Source organism: Apteryx rowi, unplaced genomic scaffold (genome assembly GCF_003343035.1).
Source record: "Apteryx rowi isolate R43461 unplaced genomic scaffold, aptRow1 scaffold_5, whole genome shotgun sequence".
NCBI lineage: Eukaryota > Metazoa > Chordata > Aves > Apterygiformes > Apterygidae > Apteryx > Apteryx rowi.
The window spans coordinates 9,252,582-9,271,751 of NW_020450760.1; the positions used below are offsets into that span (position 1 = coordinate 9,252,582).

Consider the following 19,170-nt stretch of genomic DNA (forward strand, 5'->3'; position numbering starts at 1 on the left):
CCTGTATAGGTTTATTTGACTTCAAAATTAATCTCCCCTTTGGAAATAGTTTTCACTCTTGGCAGTAATGTGCTTTAATACTTCAAAATTGTGGCCCAGATAGAGAAACTATTGGAACTGTGCTTCTACTCTTTTACAAAACTGAAATTTCAAAACAATATTATAGAAGTTTTATGCTTGTTATTAATTGTTTTACCGTCTCTTGGATAGTAGTTCCAGAACCACATTTTCCCTTCCATAATTTTTAATGATTTCCTGCTTTTTTTTTTCTTGTCATAGCTGAATGTTAAATGTTCTCAATAAGTATAGGAACAATTTTTAAACTTCTCATAGAAGTATTAGCTGAAGTTGTGTTTTCAGTAGCACCACATACTGAAATGCCTGAGATGCTTTGGAAAATAAGTAAGACTGGTGAGTTGTCTTAGTTTTTGTTTTCTGAGGCCCACCTTTAAAATAAAAGCATATATTTTAAAATCACTTGTATAAATCAAGTGGTATAAAATAATCACTGTATTCATTATAAATTAATATTCTTTGTCACAAAATGTAAAAAATCCCAGGTATGTTTATGAACTGGTTGCATAGAAGCTGGCTAATAACAAGAAAGGGCCTCAACCAAGCCTAATGGAGATCACTGGAAACCTTTCTACTGACATTGCTGGGAGCTGGACCAGGCCCTAAGGCAAGAGGATGTGAAACTAAACTCCTTCTAGGRATAAGGAGCAGCAGCCTGAGGATCATCATCATCATGGCTGAAAGCAATATTGCGGCAATTCTCTCAACTTAGTGTTTATCACCAAACATATTAACCTACTGTTTTTGAGTTAGGTAATATGTGGACCAAAAATACTTGAGCAGTTCAGAATCCTTAGCCTGTACCTTCAAAACACGATGCAAAAGGGATTAATTAGAAGTAGTAAATGTTTGTTGTAGGAGTTTGGAGTGGTGAATCATGATAAATAATGTTTGAGAGGTCCAGTCTATGAAATAATTTGAATTCATAGGTTAGATGAGTAAAGTGTTTTAATGGATTTGTTTTTATAATGTGGGCATAGATTAATCTGGTAACTGTGTATACTGTTTTGGTTGTTCATTTGTTTGTTTCTTTTAAACAGTTAATGTGGGAAAGGATGAATGAACAAAATGGATAATCAGCTGAACATGAACCTTTTAGCAGCATCCATCCCTGGATATATAATTGCAATTTTTCTTGTAAAGGTAGAGGAATATAAATGCAGAATATAAAGCCATGGGTATTAACCCTGTGCTTAGCATTACTAAAATATTTACTGGAGTTGAAATGACTCTTGAGAAATTGAATGTGTCTGTTTTGKTTTTTTGTTCTAAAGTCATAAAAATTACTTATGAGAAACAAAGCACAGATATTTCGTATTGATCGTATTAATCACTCAATTTATCAAAGAATATATTTTATTCTGTCTCTTTTTCTTTCAAATGAAGATCAATTGACTTTCCAAAAAAGATTGGGACAACTGAAATGGAAGTTGTTGATTTGCTGCAGGAATTATGAATAAAATGTCATGCTTTGATTAATCAAGATTATAATATACCTTTTTTTTTTTTTTTTAAGAGTAACAACTGTGTATGGACACTTAAGGACACTTAATTGCTTTAACTGGCTTATCTTTGTCTATTTTAAACTTAACTTCATTTTGTCATAAATTAATTGGGATTAAGACAGGTTTGTAAACTGTCAAACGAAATTTGAACTGATGTAGTTCAGTTCAGTTCTGGATGTGCAGTTAAGCTAGCGCATATTTCTTGTGTATACAAGCCCTAAAATCTCATTTTGGGTGACTCTTTCATATGTAAAGCTTGCATTTGTTGCATATGTTTGTGTTTGTTGCCTATGTTTGTGCTATTTTCAACAGCATAACAGGTGGGAAGACATTCTCTACTGTCACAGAGAAGCATTTTGCTTTGCATCATGGTATCTGTAATCCGTATGTACTGTTAAACAGAATTTTATTTTCAGGCAGGAATTTTCAGCATGAATGCCTGTGAAGAGGGGTTTGCCACTGGTGGCAGGGATGGCTGTGTTCGCTTGTGGGATTTAAATTTTAAACCAATTACTGTGATTGATCTCAGGGAAACAGACCAAGGATATAAAGGTAAAAAGAACCCTCTCACTTTTGATATACCATCAGGTAGAAAATTTGTCACTGTTTTGAACAAGAAAAGACTTCTAAAAATACAACAACAACAAAAAAAGAAAGAAAATTGTGGTTTCATGTGTTTTAATATGAATTATTTGCCAGATGAGAAATAGTTTGTGTTTTGACGATGTCCACTTATTGGAAGATCACATAGTCCTTCAAAGATATGCAAAATATCATAAGAAGCAGTAGACACAGAGATTAAACTTTTTTCTTCTAAACTAATAAAATGCACATTTTTCCTGCAGCACAGCAGGTTTTACCAAGGAACGGTAACGCTGAAAGAGAACTTTAAAGACACAGTGAGGTCTATGATGAAAAACAGCAGAGTGCAGAAATTGCCTTACATAGTTAGCCAGATTTTTAGCAAAACTGTTTGGAAACACTAATTTATACTTTCATAGTATTTAGAACTCTGCCTAGATATACCAAATATATGATAAAGGATGACTTCAATTTATGGTTTATGTCACACTAAAGTGTTACATCTAGCAATTTACAGCATATTTAACATAATTGTCCTAGGTATTGTTGCTGTAGTAATTCAGGAAAATAAACTTATACTGCAACACTAATGTCACTTACAATATTGCTTTCATTGGCATTAGTTCCCCCTGCCCCAGTCATTTTGCTTTAACCTTTTCTAAGGTCTGGCCAAGAATTTGACATGTGGTGCAGTGTCTGAAGACAGTTAGATGCATCAGTGGCAATAAATAACTGATTACAAACAAGTAAAATAAATGTTTGTATTCTGTAATTGATTTGGAAATCCCACCAAGATTGTCAAATATTCCAGCAAGATTGAATGCAGTCCATTTTAAATGCCCTGGAGTACAGTGAATGTCATGGCTGGGACAATTTAAGAGAAATAATTCCTTCAATCTCCAAACAAAGGACAAGCATATCCATATTCATACTTTCTTTACTTCATAGGAAGATAGACTCATTTTCTGTCTCCAGTATTTTATAAAACTCCTCCTTAACTGACTTTTCTGGGTAATCATTTCAGTTTCTGTGATATCTGACAGATTTATTTCAAAGCATTAAAAAAAAAATCACAGAATTCATTATTTYTAAATACAATAATTACATATTAGGATTCCATTGAACCCCTAATTAGTGTTTCAAAGTAGGGTGTATATAATGGGACTTGCCCCTTCAAATTAGGAAGATTAAATCTAGTTTTCAATATATTTGTCAAGAGTAAAGGAAAAATATATGTTTGCATTCAGCTATGTTTCTGTCTTCTGGCACCCTATTACCCAATTAACTTCGTGTTCTTTGGAGATACTCCAGATTGGGTAATTAGATTCTAAGTGAATTTATACATTATCAAATGCATTTTGAAATGAAGCTATTCTGCTGTTGTGTCTCATTTTCAAAATGCTACTGATATCAGTGCATCTGTCATTTCTGCTATTGTTAATTAATAGTTTTTCTTCAAAACAATCTATTTGTAGATACTTTTTCTTTCAGTAGTTTATTTAACTGTAGCCCACTTTAAGTCTCTAACGAAATTAGATGTCTTTTTATTTTAGCAACAACAATAAATAATGTAGGGTAGCAGTGACTGTTGTAATAAAATTGTGAAACACTTGTTATAGTTTWGTCAGTCACCTCCAGTTTTTTTTCTTTTGAGCATAAACATAAGTCCATCTTCAACAAGAAGTTTGGTGGTAAAGTCATACACCTTCACACTGTTAAAATTTCCTACAATTTGAACAACCACAGAACATAGTTTATATAAGAATTAATATAAGAACTACGTAAGAACTTGACATTTGCCAAGGAAAATATCCCAAAGCCAGAATTGTGTTTTACCATTAGCGTAAAAATCCATCCAGGTTTGGAAAAGATATATTTGGGGAAGCTGGAAGAGAAAGGGAGATCTGTTTGCCGATATATGCATTAGAAACTTTGGTAGGCTTACTTCTAAATTTGCTGCATTTCTCATTTCTATTGTGTGTAGTTGAAAGCTTCATTTCATTCCCTGTTTTTTTCTTTCAAACTTGTTCTCCACTCCAAATGGTTTCCTTTGCTTTCAGCAGAACACATTCTTGCCAGGAGTTCTGCTGAATTCTTCCTGATCAATTATGAGAACTCTACCTTGTCTTGCTTGACTTGTCAAATGCCTGTAGCACAGCTAACAGTTTTATTAAAATCATATCTATCTTAAATTTAGGTTCCTGAATCTTCTCCCTTTGGTCTTTTACATTGCTGATTATTTTTACCATATCCCTTTGAGGATTGCCTTCRTGACCTCTCTTTCTGTTCATTTTCTTAGTTGCATTCTCTGTTTCTCCTATACCTTGTCTGTGGGTAGTTTTATCTGCAAATGCAAACTCAGGTACCGTTATCTGCATGGATGGCTCACAGAGCTGTCCGTTGACTTTAGATATATCTCTTTGCAACCAAACTGTTTTCCAAATATCTGTATCCACCACAAGAAGCTCCAGATTACTAAAACAGATCTCTTAATCAAACATCCTGGTTATTTCTTTCTTTATTTTTTAATAGCTGTAGACAATATAGCCATATAATGTCTAGATCATGGGAGTGAATGATAGGGTGGTAATGCCTATATTCACCAGTGCAGCACAATAGGAACAAATGTGTAAAGCGACACAGTTGATCCTGAGGGCTTGATGTCCATAATATATATTCATTTTGAGGTATGTTTAATTGAATTACTGCTGGTCTGGTTCTGTGGACTGAACATTGCTTAGCAGTTGGAGCAAATTTAATGCACTCCTGGAGCACATCTTTCAGTTCAGTTTCACATGGAAGAAATCTTGTTTGTGCATTCAGAGGCTGTTCTGGGGCACAAAGCATGGTAAGTAGGCATGATCAGGAGCTTTGCTTCAAAAGCTTGTTTTGTCAGAACTAAAACACCGATGTGATGCACGAGACTGGACTGCTAACCCTCACATTCACTGTTTCTAAGACTTAAATTTTTTTCTTTGTAACTTTAATACCTTCTTTTCCCTTTAAACAGTTAAAAACATTTTTCAGAAACACATCAACTCATACTATTACAATATTCCCTTCCCTAGCCTGATAGGTATAATTTTGCCTCATTTGTGTCAATCCAGAATAGTTTTTCAACAATCATTCTTGACCTGCCCTCCTCAAAAGTCAGTTTTTTGGCAAAGTGAGTTGGAGTTAGGCGTTGTTACCACCTGGTTGTTATCTACACCTGAAACTGCCAGAATTGATTTACACTAGCAGACTGTAGTGAATACAGTTTTAAAAAGTGCGTATTCCTAAAATTGGGCATCTAAGACAGTATTCCCGGTATACAAGTGTCCTAGTTTTCATTTTGTTTATTATTATTTTTTCATTTTGTTTGTTACTGTCCTAGTTTTAGTTTTGTTTATTATATTGCCAACCTTCTCCACAAACAAGTGCAACTTGTGAGTACTTGGCTCTACTGTAAACCTGGAGGCTATGTCTGTTATTCAGAAATGTGTGTTAGATTCCATCCTAATCCCATTTCAACTCTTTGTATGTTGTTGCCAGTAAGATCTATTTTTATTTTTTATTTAGTTGGAAAAATTGTTCCAGATATTATTCAGATGTTAGAAAGATTGGCTTTAAGGGAAACGTCTCAGAAACAGGCTGGGAAGAAGAGAATCAGGCTCTTCGACTGTTTTACATTACTTCTAAGATATGCTCCACTGATACTTCTGTCACTTATATAATTTGGATTAGCCCCATTAGTGATATAGGTTCGCTGTTTGATCAGAAATTGTATTTTATATTGTCAGCTATTTTGAAGTTTAAGAGTATTAAATATATCCTTTCAAATGCAAAGGTTAGTATTATCTTACTCTCTTAGAGATCTCATAATACAAGTATTGGCTACATTACCTTTATTAAATTACAGGCATTTATTAAAATTAGACTTTTTAAAATTGAGTTGAATTGGGTTGAAAAGTTGCTGTTCCAAGGGCAGTGGTATGTGATATAGTTTGGAATAGATAATGGGAGTAAATGGAAAAATAAGTGAAGATATATGGATATTTCTTGATATTTTCTTGTTTTTCATGATTTTGTTATATGTTCTTTGTCATATGTTATGTTACCTTTCTTTTTGCTGGTTCACAGAATGTCCCTCTCTAACAATCTTCTCCTTCTACAGGTCTCTCTGTAAGAAGTGTGTGCTGGAGAGGAGACCATATACTAGTTGGGACACAAGACAGTGAAATTTTTGAAATTGTGGTGCATGAACGTAATAAGCCTTTCCTGATAATGCAGGGGCACTGTGAAGGAGAGCTGTGGGCTTTGGCTGTCCATCCTACAAAACCATTAGCGATGACTGGAAGTGATGATCGATCAGTCAGGTAAAAAGATTTTTTTTTTTTTTTTTATACTGCATACTATTTTATACCCACAACTCATTTTATAGATAATGTAATTGAAATGTACCCATTTTTAATGGCACTAAAATATGGTATTGGAGTGCTTGTGAACCAGTTATATTATGCATGATATTAGGGATCTCCAATACTAAAATGTAGTGGAAATGGATACTTCACAATTTACAGAAAGTACCAAATTTTAACAAATTTAATGTAGCCTAAACTTAAGCACACCTACGTGTGTGCCAGTATGCAGTGTTTCCTTTTCAGAAATTATGATGGACATTCACAGGTTACACAGAAAATAAATTAGATGTCAGGTTAACCACCTGAGCTTTTGGCTGTATCTAGTGAATCATCCGGACTATGGATTTTATCTCTACTTTTATAATGTTTGCATAGTATGGTCAAGCACTTATTTTCACTCTTACCAGATTCACTTTTTTGATATGATGAGAATTAACTTCTCATTTCAGAATTGCAATAAACTTAATGCATCCATAGTAAATAAAATCTATATTCTGAGAAAACTGAGTAATGACTCCCTTCTACAAGTTTATCTTTTCTGCAAAAAAACCTTTTCTCTTCTTTCTTAGAAATTAAGTGTTGACATTTTTGTTAAATATCTAAGTGTAACATAGTTAAGCAAACATTTGTTGAATTATAAATTTTGAAATCCTGCTCTAGAATTCTGTATATATTGTAGATGATAGATGTTGTAAATGTTTTGTGTGATGTRTCTTGTAAATGGCTATTACTAGTAAAACTTAGAAGTTATACTATTACCTAGTTATATGTAGGGAGTTTAGATGTATTGTGAATGATAACTTGTTAATAGGAAAGCATATATTTATACTGTAAAATCTTTAATTGTTCTTTAACCTTTTTTAGGTAAAATGATTAACAGAATAGTTTACTCAGAATTTTCACTGAGTATTTAAAAAATATGTTATTCTCTTTATTTTGAGAAAGTTAAACAAGATTAATCAGCCCCTGAATTTTCTCAATAGACTCTTCCTCATTCTTTTAAATATAAAAGTGTTCTTTTCTGTATGGAAAACTGAGACTTTTGTCTTAAAAGTTCCTGATGGAAAATTATTTTAAAATAGAACACTACCACATCCAGCATTCTACTGAAATTGCAGGCCTCTTGCTTTCTATCACACAATTGCAAACTATTCCCTACATTTTTAATTATTACTTTGTTTTAGAATTTGGAGTTTAATAGACCATGCCCTGATTGCCCGGTGCAATATGGAGGAGCCAATTCGCTGTGCAGCGGTTAGTACTGATGGAATCCATCTTGCACTTGGAATGAAGGACGGCTCTTTCACTGTGCTTCGAGTCAGGTACGTTATAAAAATTAAAAATTGCTACATTATAAACGCCTTCAAACTTATAATCTAATTGTATTTATAAACTATATATATACACCGATACTGTAGTGAGCATACGGGAGGAGATCACTTAATTTCTGTTTGAAATTGCTGGTCCTGAGGGTGCTCAGATGATTTAAATATATTTGTGCCACTCTGATTTGATGGAAGAGACTTTCCATAACAGCACATTTGAAAAAGTATATTGTTCTATTTACAAAGAAAGGCAGGGTTCTAGGATATGATTTACTTTAGGTTGCAGCTTCATTAATTATTTGTGAACTGTTAGGAAATAAATTGTTGTCACTTCCTTAATTGTTCCCGTGTGTTGGAATGCTGCTGTCAGCCCATCACCCAGGCAGAACTGATGCTCTGATCCCACAGTTTTAAAGGGCAGATGAGTTCTGTGGCTCATGTCAGTGAACTTTCCTTCCCCTGAGTGAACGAGGATCTGGTATTCTACCAGATTCTTTTTTTTTTTTCGGTGGCCACAGCTTTTGCACTCTTTCCATCAGCCAATGCAGGACCTTCCTGTGTCAGTGTTCCTTTCTCTTTTTTTGGGACACTAAGACATACCCAACTGTAAAAGTAACAGTGCTGTGTTCGTACATATGGTAGTAAAGTTCACTTTGTCATTTTGTAATTTTGTCATTTTTTAAAACTGGGAACTTGACCATATGATAAGACTTGTCTATACTTATGACCTGCTTTCTTTCATACTACAGAGATATGACTGAGGTTGTTCATATCAAAGACAGGAAAGAAGCTATTCATGAACTAAAATATTCTCCAGATGGGAACTTTCTAGCTGTTGGTTCCAATGACAGCTCTGTGGATATATATGGTGTTGTTCAGCGATACAAAAAAGTTGGGGAATGTATTGGATCTTTAAGTTTCATCACCCATATGGATTGGTCTTCGGACAGTAAATATTTACAGACCAATGATGGCAATGGGAAAAGACTTTTTTACAGGATGCCAAGTAAGATTCTGAGCTGCCTTTATGATAATCGGTACATGTTACAGATGGTGTATATATAGTAGTTTTATGAAAACAGCTAAATATATATCCTGGTTCAAAGCACTGGTTTATAGAAAAAAGTTTTCCTTTTCAAGTTTGTATAAATATTTACTATATTTGAGTAAGTACAGCATTTTCACCAAAGTTACTTAAATATTTTTGTCCTTATATAATTACTCTTCTTTACTACATATATTTTAATGGTAGATATGCTGACTACTTATAATTCATTTTATTTCTCAAAAGTAAAACTTCACTCTCACTTTTTGAGAGAAAGAAAAAAAACCATATATTCAGATTCAGTTTTGCAGTATCTTAATAGCATTGTAGTATTGAGCTTGACTATTAAATGGATTATAGTTTGCACTGCAAAGATCAATAAATTCTGTCTCAGGTCATCTTGTTTTCTAGAACTGTGTTTGCAGCAGAATTGAGGAATTTAATTTACAAGGGCTTTTACAGTGGGAAATTTATATTTGATAGATACAATCACAGCAATAGAACAATAGAACACAAATGTATGTGGCAGTATAACTGGATTAGGCAACTGTATAGAAAATGACAATTGAGATAAAGATTACCTAATGTAAGGATATCAGTCTGTTAGGAATTATTCACTGAATGCAAAAGAAATGTTGAAGCTGTGATACATATATGATTCAAGCCTGCAACCTTCAAAATGAATAAAAATATTACAGTGAAATTTAGCTGGGCAGTTCACGGATAACATAAGTTGAAATGCAGGTTGTATTTCCCTTTTATGGCAGGGGACTATTAAATAATTATATTAATTAATATATTAAGATACAGTTTTTAGATTCAAAGTATGTGGCAGCCCCATTTTTGTAAATATTTCCAAGACAATAGGAACAGGCCATACCCATGAAACTGTTTTTGGTCAAAATAATGCTCTCTGCAGCGGACATTATATGTGCATATTACATAAATCTTCAAATTTTAAGTAGTCGTGATATGGCAGTGTTCTCTGTCACAAGGTTTAACTTGTTTCTTCTGTGTATATGCATTTATTACATAATTGCATTCTATATTTTTCCACTCACAGTATTAGTTTTAATTACTTTTTGTCATCATCACTTACTGTATTGCCCCTTCATTTATTATGTAGTATTTGCACTTTGCACTGTACTTTGTTCATAGTTCCATGGAGCTTTTTGTGACTCTTTTTGCTGAAGTATCTAACTCATTCTGTATACAACTCTGATTCTGTGCACCAAATGAGATGAAAGATGTATAAGAAAAGATAGTGAGAATTTTATTAGACTGTAACCAAATGCATGCACAAAGGAGGAACAAATTGAAGTTAACACAGGTAGCCTTCAGCCTGGAGTTCTTTAATATTAGAGTGCGTGATTTTGAAATCTTGTTAATGTGAAATATTTTAGTGAAGGTAGGGAAGTTAGAGGAATCTCCTAAATATTTTAAAATAATGAACTGAATCGTTTAACACTTGAAATTCTGCTATAAGTGAGTAAGGAACTTACAGCTGCCCAATAGGAGATCTGTAGGACTTAGTCATGGGTATGATCAATATTAGAAGTCATCATTTACATGGATTAGTGACTGGAAGATATACCTTCAGTTATTTCATCTTAGCTGAAGAAAGTTCAAATGGAGCACCTGAGTTCCTCCCAGTTTTTGGAGGAGGATACAGTGGTTACTCTTTTCTCTAATATTTATCATAAAGTTTTTGTTTCCAATTTATTTTCCATTTTGTTCTGTCTCCTCCCCATGGCTGGTCTTTATTCTTTTTATTCTAGTCTACTTCAGTTCTCCCTTGGCCTTTCCCTCCATCCAAAGCTCCTGCATTATGGTACACACGGCTGCTCTCCCCTGCTGACTGCTCAGAACCCTATTAGCATTAAGAAAATTGTAGACAAGGTCCTGCTCAGGTTCTGCAGGTCTGRCAGTTGCACGCTCAGTCCAGTTCACAACTTCTATATTCACTTGCACTGTTCTTGTGTTCCTCCATGGGTATCTGCTTTTGGCCATTCCTGGAGATGCTATATATATTAAATGGGTCTTTGGTCTGACTCAGCACTCGTGCTTGTATGAAACTTTGTGGGAAAGAAACATTCTTGTTATAGGTAGAGTTAATGTGAAATAAAGTAACMAGGATCTAAACGTAAAATTTCAGGAATTTACAATGGCCAAATCTAGATGTTTCTTCAATTTTTGCTCCAAATAATCAAGTTTTTAGAATATTTCAACAACAGAATTCTCTCAAACTTTATTGTACAATGGCTAACTGTATTTGGTAAAGCTTTAAAAATAATACAGCTTCAATCAGGTATCAACAAATAATAAAAACTAAAGTAAAAAAAACCCCTAGGTCTTCTGTTAAGTAGTTTTGATCACAGGCCTTAATATTGATATTGCTAATCATAGAGGATTTCAGATCAGGATGTTATTAGAGTGTCTGTTTTTAGTTCTGTCTCAGTTGGATTTGATTTCTGGATATTTTTTGAAAATTCTACATTATTCAGAAAATGCATAAGTGAATATTGAAAAATAACTGCATTTTTTTCTTAGGTGGAAAAGAAGTAACAAACAAGGAAGAATTAAAAGGCATTCAGTGGGCATCATGGACCTGTGTTTCCGGCCTTGAAGTTAATGGAATCTGGCCCAAATATTCAGATATAAATGATATAAATTCTGTAGATGCAAATTTTATTGGGCAAGTTTTGGTTACAGCTGATGATTATGGAATAGTAAAACTCTTTCGATACCCCTGTCTAAGAAAAGGTAGTACCTTTCTTTGAGTTCAGTTATAAATGCTTATGAATTTTAGTTATTCCTAGAGAAAAGCCTTAGGAAACATTTTTTTGAAAATTATATAAATGGCCAGTATTTATTCTTCGAAGTTTAATTTAAGCTCAAAGGTAGAAAACAGTAGCAGGCTGGTAAAATGACAACTATAAAAGTAACTCATAATGTATTCTTTTGTTTACTTTTGAATAGACTATTCAAAGGTTTTATGCATGTTTTTATTTGTTAAAAGTTTCTTCCTTTTTTGATAGAACTTCGTGAGGTGAAGCAATAGCTACCCTTTCATATGAGATACATGTATGCAAGTACTTCGCCATGGTCTTCACGTAGTTCTCTTTTCTCTGGCCCTGGGATGGAGATTTGGGCCAGGGACTTCCAAAAATAAATTTATTAAGCAGTGTGGGGCAATAAATAAGTGAACAGCAAACTGCTTCTGTAATCAGGCTATCCCACTGTCTGTGTTCTTTGAAGTCTGAAAACTTTTGAAAAACTTTTTACTCAAAAATTTACTAATGGTAAGGACAAATCTCAGGTGAAACTTTTAAAGCTGAAGCCAAAAGCAAGGTATCTCACACCTCAAGACTAAGTAAAGAGGGAGACATGTCTATCTTTAGGCTGTGCTTGGCGAGAAAGACTTCATTCTTCAGAGTTACTCAAGAACTCCATTGTAGGCATCATTCAAATAGAGCCAAAACAGTGCATCAGWCCCAGAGATCTGTTTGTCTTCAAACTTGTAATGTGATGGTGATAAGAGGAGAATCATCATAACCTAAAAGTTTTCCTAGGGACTAGATTAAATGTTAGGTTTTGAAAGAGAGAAAAAAAAAGTCTTATAGTTGCATCATACTGTGTTTAATGCTGTCTGCAACCATATGATCTTCTTGATGGGTCTTAGGATATGTCTTTAAGCAATATGTGTTTTTAGAGAGATGAAATTTTTAAAAAGACTGATATTCCTTCATAATTTTCTCAACTCTAAAATGAAATGCTTTTAATATTATTACCTTTTACAATCTTTCCAGTTTTGTTTTTCAATCTTGAGAGTGCTAAGGCTTTTATTGGCAACTGAGGTGATCCAAAAGTATTCTCTTGAAACCAATCTCCTCTCTAGTTGAAGTAAACTAATAATTTTACCCATTTCATTCAATTTTTGCACTAGAATCATGAAACTAAAGAAATCATGAGAACCTGTATAAGGGAGTGCTCTTAGGAACTTTTTTCAGTAACAGATCCAGTTATTGAGCTGTAATTCTGTCGGAGTCTTTGAAAAAGTTAACTTGACACAGTTATAATAAAAAAGGTGTGAGGATATGAATTGATGGAAGTGCCTAGCACTCAGATTCCACAAAGGGAAAAGTGGGAGCCAGCACTGAGAGCACACATATGGGGTTATTTTCACTATGCTAAATATACATGATTTAAAAATTAAATGAATGCATCGTCTCAATGTAGAAATATTACGTGGCAAAAATCTTCATTTAATTAAAAAAATTATTACACCTCATACTGGATTATCATGTGTCTTCTCTCTTTCTGTTTGACTTGTTAGAGATATTATATCATAAAACCCAAATTAAAATATTTATCTTAAAGACATATTAAAATTTGGGAATAGTGCCAAAAGTTAGTGCTATTAATTAAGGTAGCACTAGTAATTAAGGTTTCTTAATTAAACTATTACTTTATAGAAGGGTTCCTTGATACATTTTTCTAATATGCTTCTGAAAAATTTATTCCACACATATTGAAAGGGATTTTTGTTCTTGTTCTAGGAGCAAAGTTTAAAAAATATCTTGGACATTCTGCCCATGTGACAAATGTGAGGTGGTCCCATGATCACCAGTGGGTTGTTTCCATTGGAGGAGCTGATCATTCTGTCTTTCAGTGGAAATTTGTCCCTGATCGGAAGTTGAAGGACTCTCTTCATATAGCACCCCAAGGTAAGTAACTTATAAGATAAGGGGAGGAAGGGTGTTAATAAGGAAGCAAAGTTGTTTGGTGCAAGTAAAAAAATAAATATTCATAATTGTCAGGTTTTGCAAAGTTTTTGTTCTTTAAACTTTGCAGTTTTGATAGTATCACTTAAAGACTTGCTTGCACCCTGTATATTTGGTCARTCAAGGCTATGAAAATAACACTGAGTTCCCTGTGCAAGGGTAATCTTAAAAGTTCTGGTCATCAATATGAATTTATTCATATTGATACATCTTATTTCACTGAATTGAGGAAAAGTGGAGAAATTTGTGTCACTGTGTTGATGCTCAGATGTCACTGAAAAAAGATGTTGTATATGCTTTTTTTATTAAAATTTTTGATGTATTTTGGTGTGTAAAGTTTTGATGTGATAATTTAACCTTTTTTTTTTTTTAAAGACACACTATCATTAAAGCTGAAGCAGGGTATAGGTGCTTAATATTTGCAAAAAATGTAGATCATGTTTTCACCACTGACAAATTTAGTTATTATTAAAGGCTTTGTTCTATAAATATATTTTAAAATCTTGAACTCTACTCCCAGCATGTGAAGTAAAATACATGTGAATTTCTCTGGAGAATTAGTCATGTTGACTTGCATCAAAATCAAGATGTTAATTTCTTTTTTTTATAGTTCATTATTATCTCTTTTTGAGTAAGTTGAATGGGACGTGGAGAATTTGGCTGTAATTTGGGGAGTTTGTTATAGCTGAGAAGGAAATTTTTCTTCAAAAAGTAATGATTTGATGTAAAAATATGTATGGTGTTGGTTATGTTATTTGATTTTAAATAGAATGGATAAAAATATATTAGATTAATTGTTAAATAATCTTGAGAATTAAAATTCTTATTTATATTGCCCATGAATTCTTGTTGTGTAGTTGTTAATGTCTTAAGTAGACATTTTATAGATACTGTATTAGAATTTCTTAAATTTTAATACACTGATAATCAGATTTCAGGTCCTGTTCTGAGATGCCCTGTTTACATTTTTATTCATGGTTTTGGTCTTAAACTATTTTCTGCAACAGTATGATTGTCCATAATTCTTCTGTAGCCAAAGACAGAATATGTTAATATTGGAGAGTGTTTTTTTCTCTTAATTCTTTGATTTTGGGAAACTCAGAATCTGTGTTCCTTACTCAGAAATTCCTTTAGAGAATGTGTAATTTGAGTATGTGCTCAGTGCTTATGATAGGCTATTTGGGTGAGTCAAATATGCAAAATTGACACATGCTAAATTAGGGATTTTGGAGTGCATTTTTAGGAGAMAAGATAATAATGGGTAAGAAAGAATAGTCTTGATAGTTGGAAAAGCAAAACAAAGTAGAAAAGCAAAATGCTAGGTTTCATACAGAAATATGTTGATTACAAATAAAATATATTACCTAGGACAAGGGATTAACCATTTAAAAAAAAAAAAAAACTTAATTCAGTATTTAGTTAGTTCGTATTAGTCTGACGTTGTCGGAATGATTTTCCAGATTAGATAAATGTTTTGCAAAACCTTAATGTTATTTTAAGATATTTTAAGCACCATGCCTTCAATAACACTCTTCATCTGTAAATCTGTATTAAAATTAGTAATTGAATAAATGACCTTGGTGTAAATTAAACATAGTGACATAATGCTTCTACAAAAAAAGCTACTAGTTAAAACCCTGCATAAAATCTCTGTCAGTCTGCATGTTTATATATAAAGAGGATCTTTGTATGTAAGTGCATAGCATTAACCTCTACACTGATTTTTTTTCATAATACTTACAATAACACTCTTGTAATAAGCTACAGTTAAAATGAAATAAGTTATTTTACCCTTTCATTGGTTAGACTTGAATGAAGCTGTAACAGTTTTTTTAAATCTATGTTTCTCCAAATACACTCATTTTTGATTCGGTATCATTTCAAAATATGTCATGTTTATCCATAATTCCTTTAATTGTTGCTCAAATTCTCTCGGGTCTATCAGTACTTTTCCTGAATGTGAACATCAGAAGTGAGTACTCATTCAATACTGGACCTGTCAGTGCCAAATGAAGAAGCAATAGTTCTCTATATCATCTTGAAATTCTCCAAAAAGCCAGCTGGTTTGGCCCTTCATGTTGGGAACGCATTTTCAATCAATTCTTTCCCATGACCCAAATTTCTCATTAGCCACTGCTTCCCAAGATGAAATTCCCATACTGTAAGTGTAGTTTACATTCCTTGTTCGTACGTATGTGACCTTACTTCAGGCTGCATGACAGTATATACACTGCATACTACTAAATAGTATAGCTTGAAGGATTGTTCTTTATTGCATATTTCTAGAAACATTTCTACTGAATGATGATTCTCTGATTGCAATTACATTCTGAGATCTTTTAAAATTTGTTTGTGTTCTAGATTGATTTTGTGTCGTTTCTTAATCGAAATATTATGCAAGACCCAATCAAATATTGCAGAGATGTCCAAAAGTATTATCATTTATCAACCAGGATTATAATCTCATAAAAATATAAAGTGCAATTAATCGAGCTCTGTTTTTATGGATACTTTTTGATTAGCATTAATCTAATTTCATAATTTAAATTCTGTGCTAATCAACTTCCATTCAATCATTCAGTTGCTGATGTCCAAAATTGTCACAGTGACAGATTTATAATTAATCACAATGTTTAAGCCCCTTGCCTTTTTCTTTCTCTTCTTTTTTTAAACATTTGCTTTCTCTTGGTTTATTAAAAGAAATAGACGTGTTATCCAGACAAGGTGATTTTGAATTCTCTAGCTCCAGTAGCTGTCTATTTAACATTCTTTTTAGTTTCTGTTGGAATGAAAAATGTGATATGACATTATCTGGCTTTCCCCCACATGTAAAACAGAAACATTAAATAACTACACTTTCTGCACAGTCACTGAAAATTTTACCATTTCCATCTTATATATGATTCTTCTTTTTTTTCTTAATCTACCTGAAGAATTTCTACTTTTATGACAAATCTCCTGGCCATAAGTTTCTCTTTGGATCTCTTTACTTCTGGTGTTAGTTTTCTGTGAGTCTTAGTTTCTGCTTTATACTCATTACTTCATTCTCTTCTTTCTTCCTTTCCTCTGAATGCTGAACAAAAACTAGCTTGCTCTCAAAAACAAACATGCCAGAAAATCAGTATACTTTCAAGTTGGCTTATCTGTAGTATCAGCGGAATTCAGGAAAGCCTCATGGGATCCTGCCAAACGTTAGCAGTTAATSTTGAGTCAGTGTAAGCATTGATAATCTAATCAGAAACATTAAGTTGTTGTTTTAAACAACTGTCTCGTAATTAGGTTGCTTCATTTTCTGCTTCTGTTTTCCTGATTACAGAGAGTTTGGTTGATTCTAACAGTGACGAATCAGATTCAGATCAGTCTGATGTTCCAGAGCTGGACTCTGAAATTGAACAAGAGACACAGATCACCTATCGTAGACAGGTACAGATTTTAGTTCTAACAGCAGCTGGAATGCTTCCCAGGGCTTGAGTAAGTCTTTAATCAGCACCTCCTGAAATCTGAGCTCTGAGGAGAAATTTAGCAAAAGCTTTAGAAGCGTTATTCTCTGCTGCACTCAAAGTRTTCAAACAACAAAAAATAAATGATCATGTGTGTTCTTAGCATATTCTCTTAGAGTTTTGGTTGCAATTTAAAAATAAATTACACTGTATAATCACCGGCTACAGCTATTGAAGGTTTTTTCAGTGATGTCAGCAAACATTTTTGTGAGTGATAATTGTGGCTGAGTTCTCAGAAACATGCTTTTCTTGAGAATCTCTTAATTTATATGTATGCTCTTTCTTAAAGGTTTACAAAGAAGATCTACCTCAACTTAAAGAGCAATGCAAAGAAAAAAGAAAAAGTGCAGCTTCTAAGAGACGAGAGAGAGCTCCAGGGAACAGTATAAGATTACATTTTGTTCATGGGTATGAAAAACAGAATTCTTTGAAATATACAAGCAGACTGCACTGACTAACTTTGTGTTTTGTAGATTGTCATTTATGATTTAAGAATCTGATGAAAGACTTTTAGGTCAGTTGCTTTGTAAAGTAATTTTTTGTTTATTTGTGAAAAAATAAATTTATATTTGATAATTAGAAAGCTTTGATGCCAGGATAGACTAATTCTGAATATGTGTCCTAAAATGAATATGCACTGAAATTTTAGTTGATGCTTATATTTGAATAGTGGTGAATAARTACAATATTTGGCTTTCACCCATATTTTTAAGGATCTGAAAAATAATATTTCTCCTCAGTATTATATTACTGAAGCTGCCATAGAGACATCATATAGTTGAAGATGACTTGGATTTTATACTTAGTGGCTTTTCTGTCACTGTTTTGTGTAACAATCATGTATAAGCTCTTTATTTGCCTTTAAATTGAAGGCATTTACAAGTACCTCTGCTAATTAGTTTAGGATTTAAATATAATTCTTAGTAGGACCTGTAAGAATGTTAGAATTCGTTTTCATTCACTTTTTGGTACTAATAATTTCAGTAACAAAATAACTTCCACATGTCTCCTTGAAATCTTATGATTTCTTCTTTAGTAGTAGATTGGTAGTCTCCAATAACTTCTCAAAAGTGAAGACTTTTTCATCGGAACAAAGACGTGGTATTTTAAAACAAACTGACAATAGATGTTACTACATTAGAATAATTAACAGAAGTATAAATCCCCCTGATTCAAAAAACCCCAAAGCCTTTGTTAAATTAAGGCACTGGAAATTGGGTAATACTGTGTTTTCCTTTCAAAACATAACCTCTTTGCAGGAATGCAACTTACTTTGTAGAGTTAAATAAATGCACAGCTAAGTTACTGATACTTTCTTGCTGTATAGTGACGTTGCTGTCTGTAATGTCACTATAACATTTTTAGAAGGGCTCCACATGGAATCCTTAATAAATTAATTGTCTAAGAACAGTTAATCATTTAACTCGGTAATTTTGTCTGTAGAAAACAAGGAATTTGAGGAATGGTTTGGAAGTAATGACAGTGGGGAAACTGGGTACAGAGCTGTTTGATATATATTACTCTTTTTTGATACTTGAGGATTCTCAGTTGAAGATTTTTATACCTATGTAAAAAATGCATTAAGGCGGGTAGCTATAGTCTTTCAAATTTGTTCTAAGAATCAAACCAAACCATCCTGAGGAAGCTGTAGCACAAGCAAGGGACCTGGATCTTTGGGATTATTGTTATTTCCTTCACAACAGAAGTGAAGCTTGACCAGAATATCCAGGAATGACCAGAAGTAGAATGTCCAGTTGAGTTGTGTCTGGTTACCCAGTGTGCACCAAGGAAACTAATGAAGAATCCATGCTGAACAACAGATTTTTCTCAATGCCCAAGCTGTTAACTTTAAAGTGACCCACTTCCAAGTGAGTAATAGGCATATTCTCTGATTCAGGAAGTTTGCTTTGCTTCATCTTTTTTAGGTGCAATGGAAATGTCTTGGATGTTT

At 33.2% G+C, this 19,170-nt stretch overlaps 1 protein-coding gene across 1 annotated transcript in view; it reads left to right on the forward strand.

Annotated features, from left to right (window-relative positions):
* Nucleotides 1-19,170, forward strand: part of EML5 (echinoderm microtubule associated protein like 5) — a 96,278-nt gene that overhangs the window by 14,138 nt on the left and 62,970 nt on the right. The window contains exons 6-13 of the mRNA XM_026079458.1: nucleotides 1,997-2,132; nucleotides 6,319-6,520; nucleotides 7,750-7,887; nucleotides 8,640-8,896; nucleotides 11,486-11,698; nucleotides 13,495-13,662; nucleotides 17,036-17,142; nucleotides 17,509-17,627. Coding sequence (XP_025935243.1) covers nucleotides 1,997-2,132; nucleotides 6,319-6,520; nucleotides 7,750-7,887; nucleotides 8,640-8,896; nucleotides 11,486-11,698; nucleotides 13,495-13,662; nucleotides 17,036-17,142; nucleotides 17,509-17,627 — 1,340 coding nt within the window. The remainder of the gene's footprint in view (nucleotides 1-1,996; nucleotides 2,133-6,318; nucleotides 6,521-7,749; nucleotides 7,888-8,639; nucleotides 8,897-11,485; nucleotides 11,699-13,494; nucleotides 13,663-17,035; nucleotides 17,143-17,508; nucleotides 17,628-19,170) is intronic.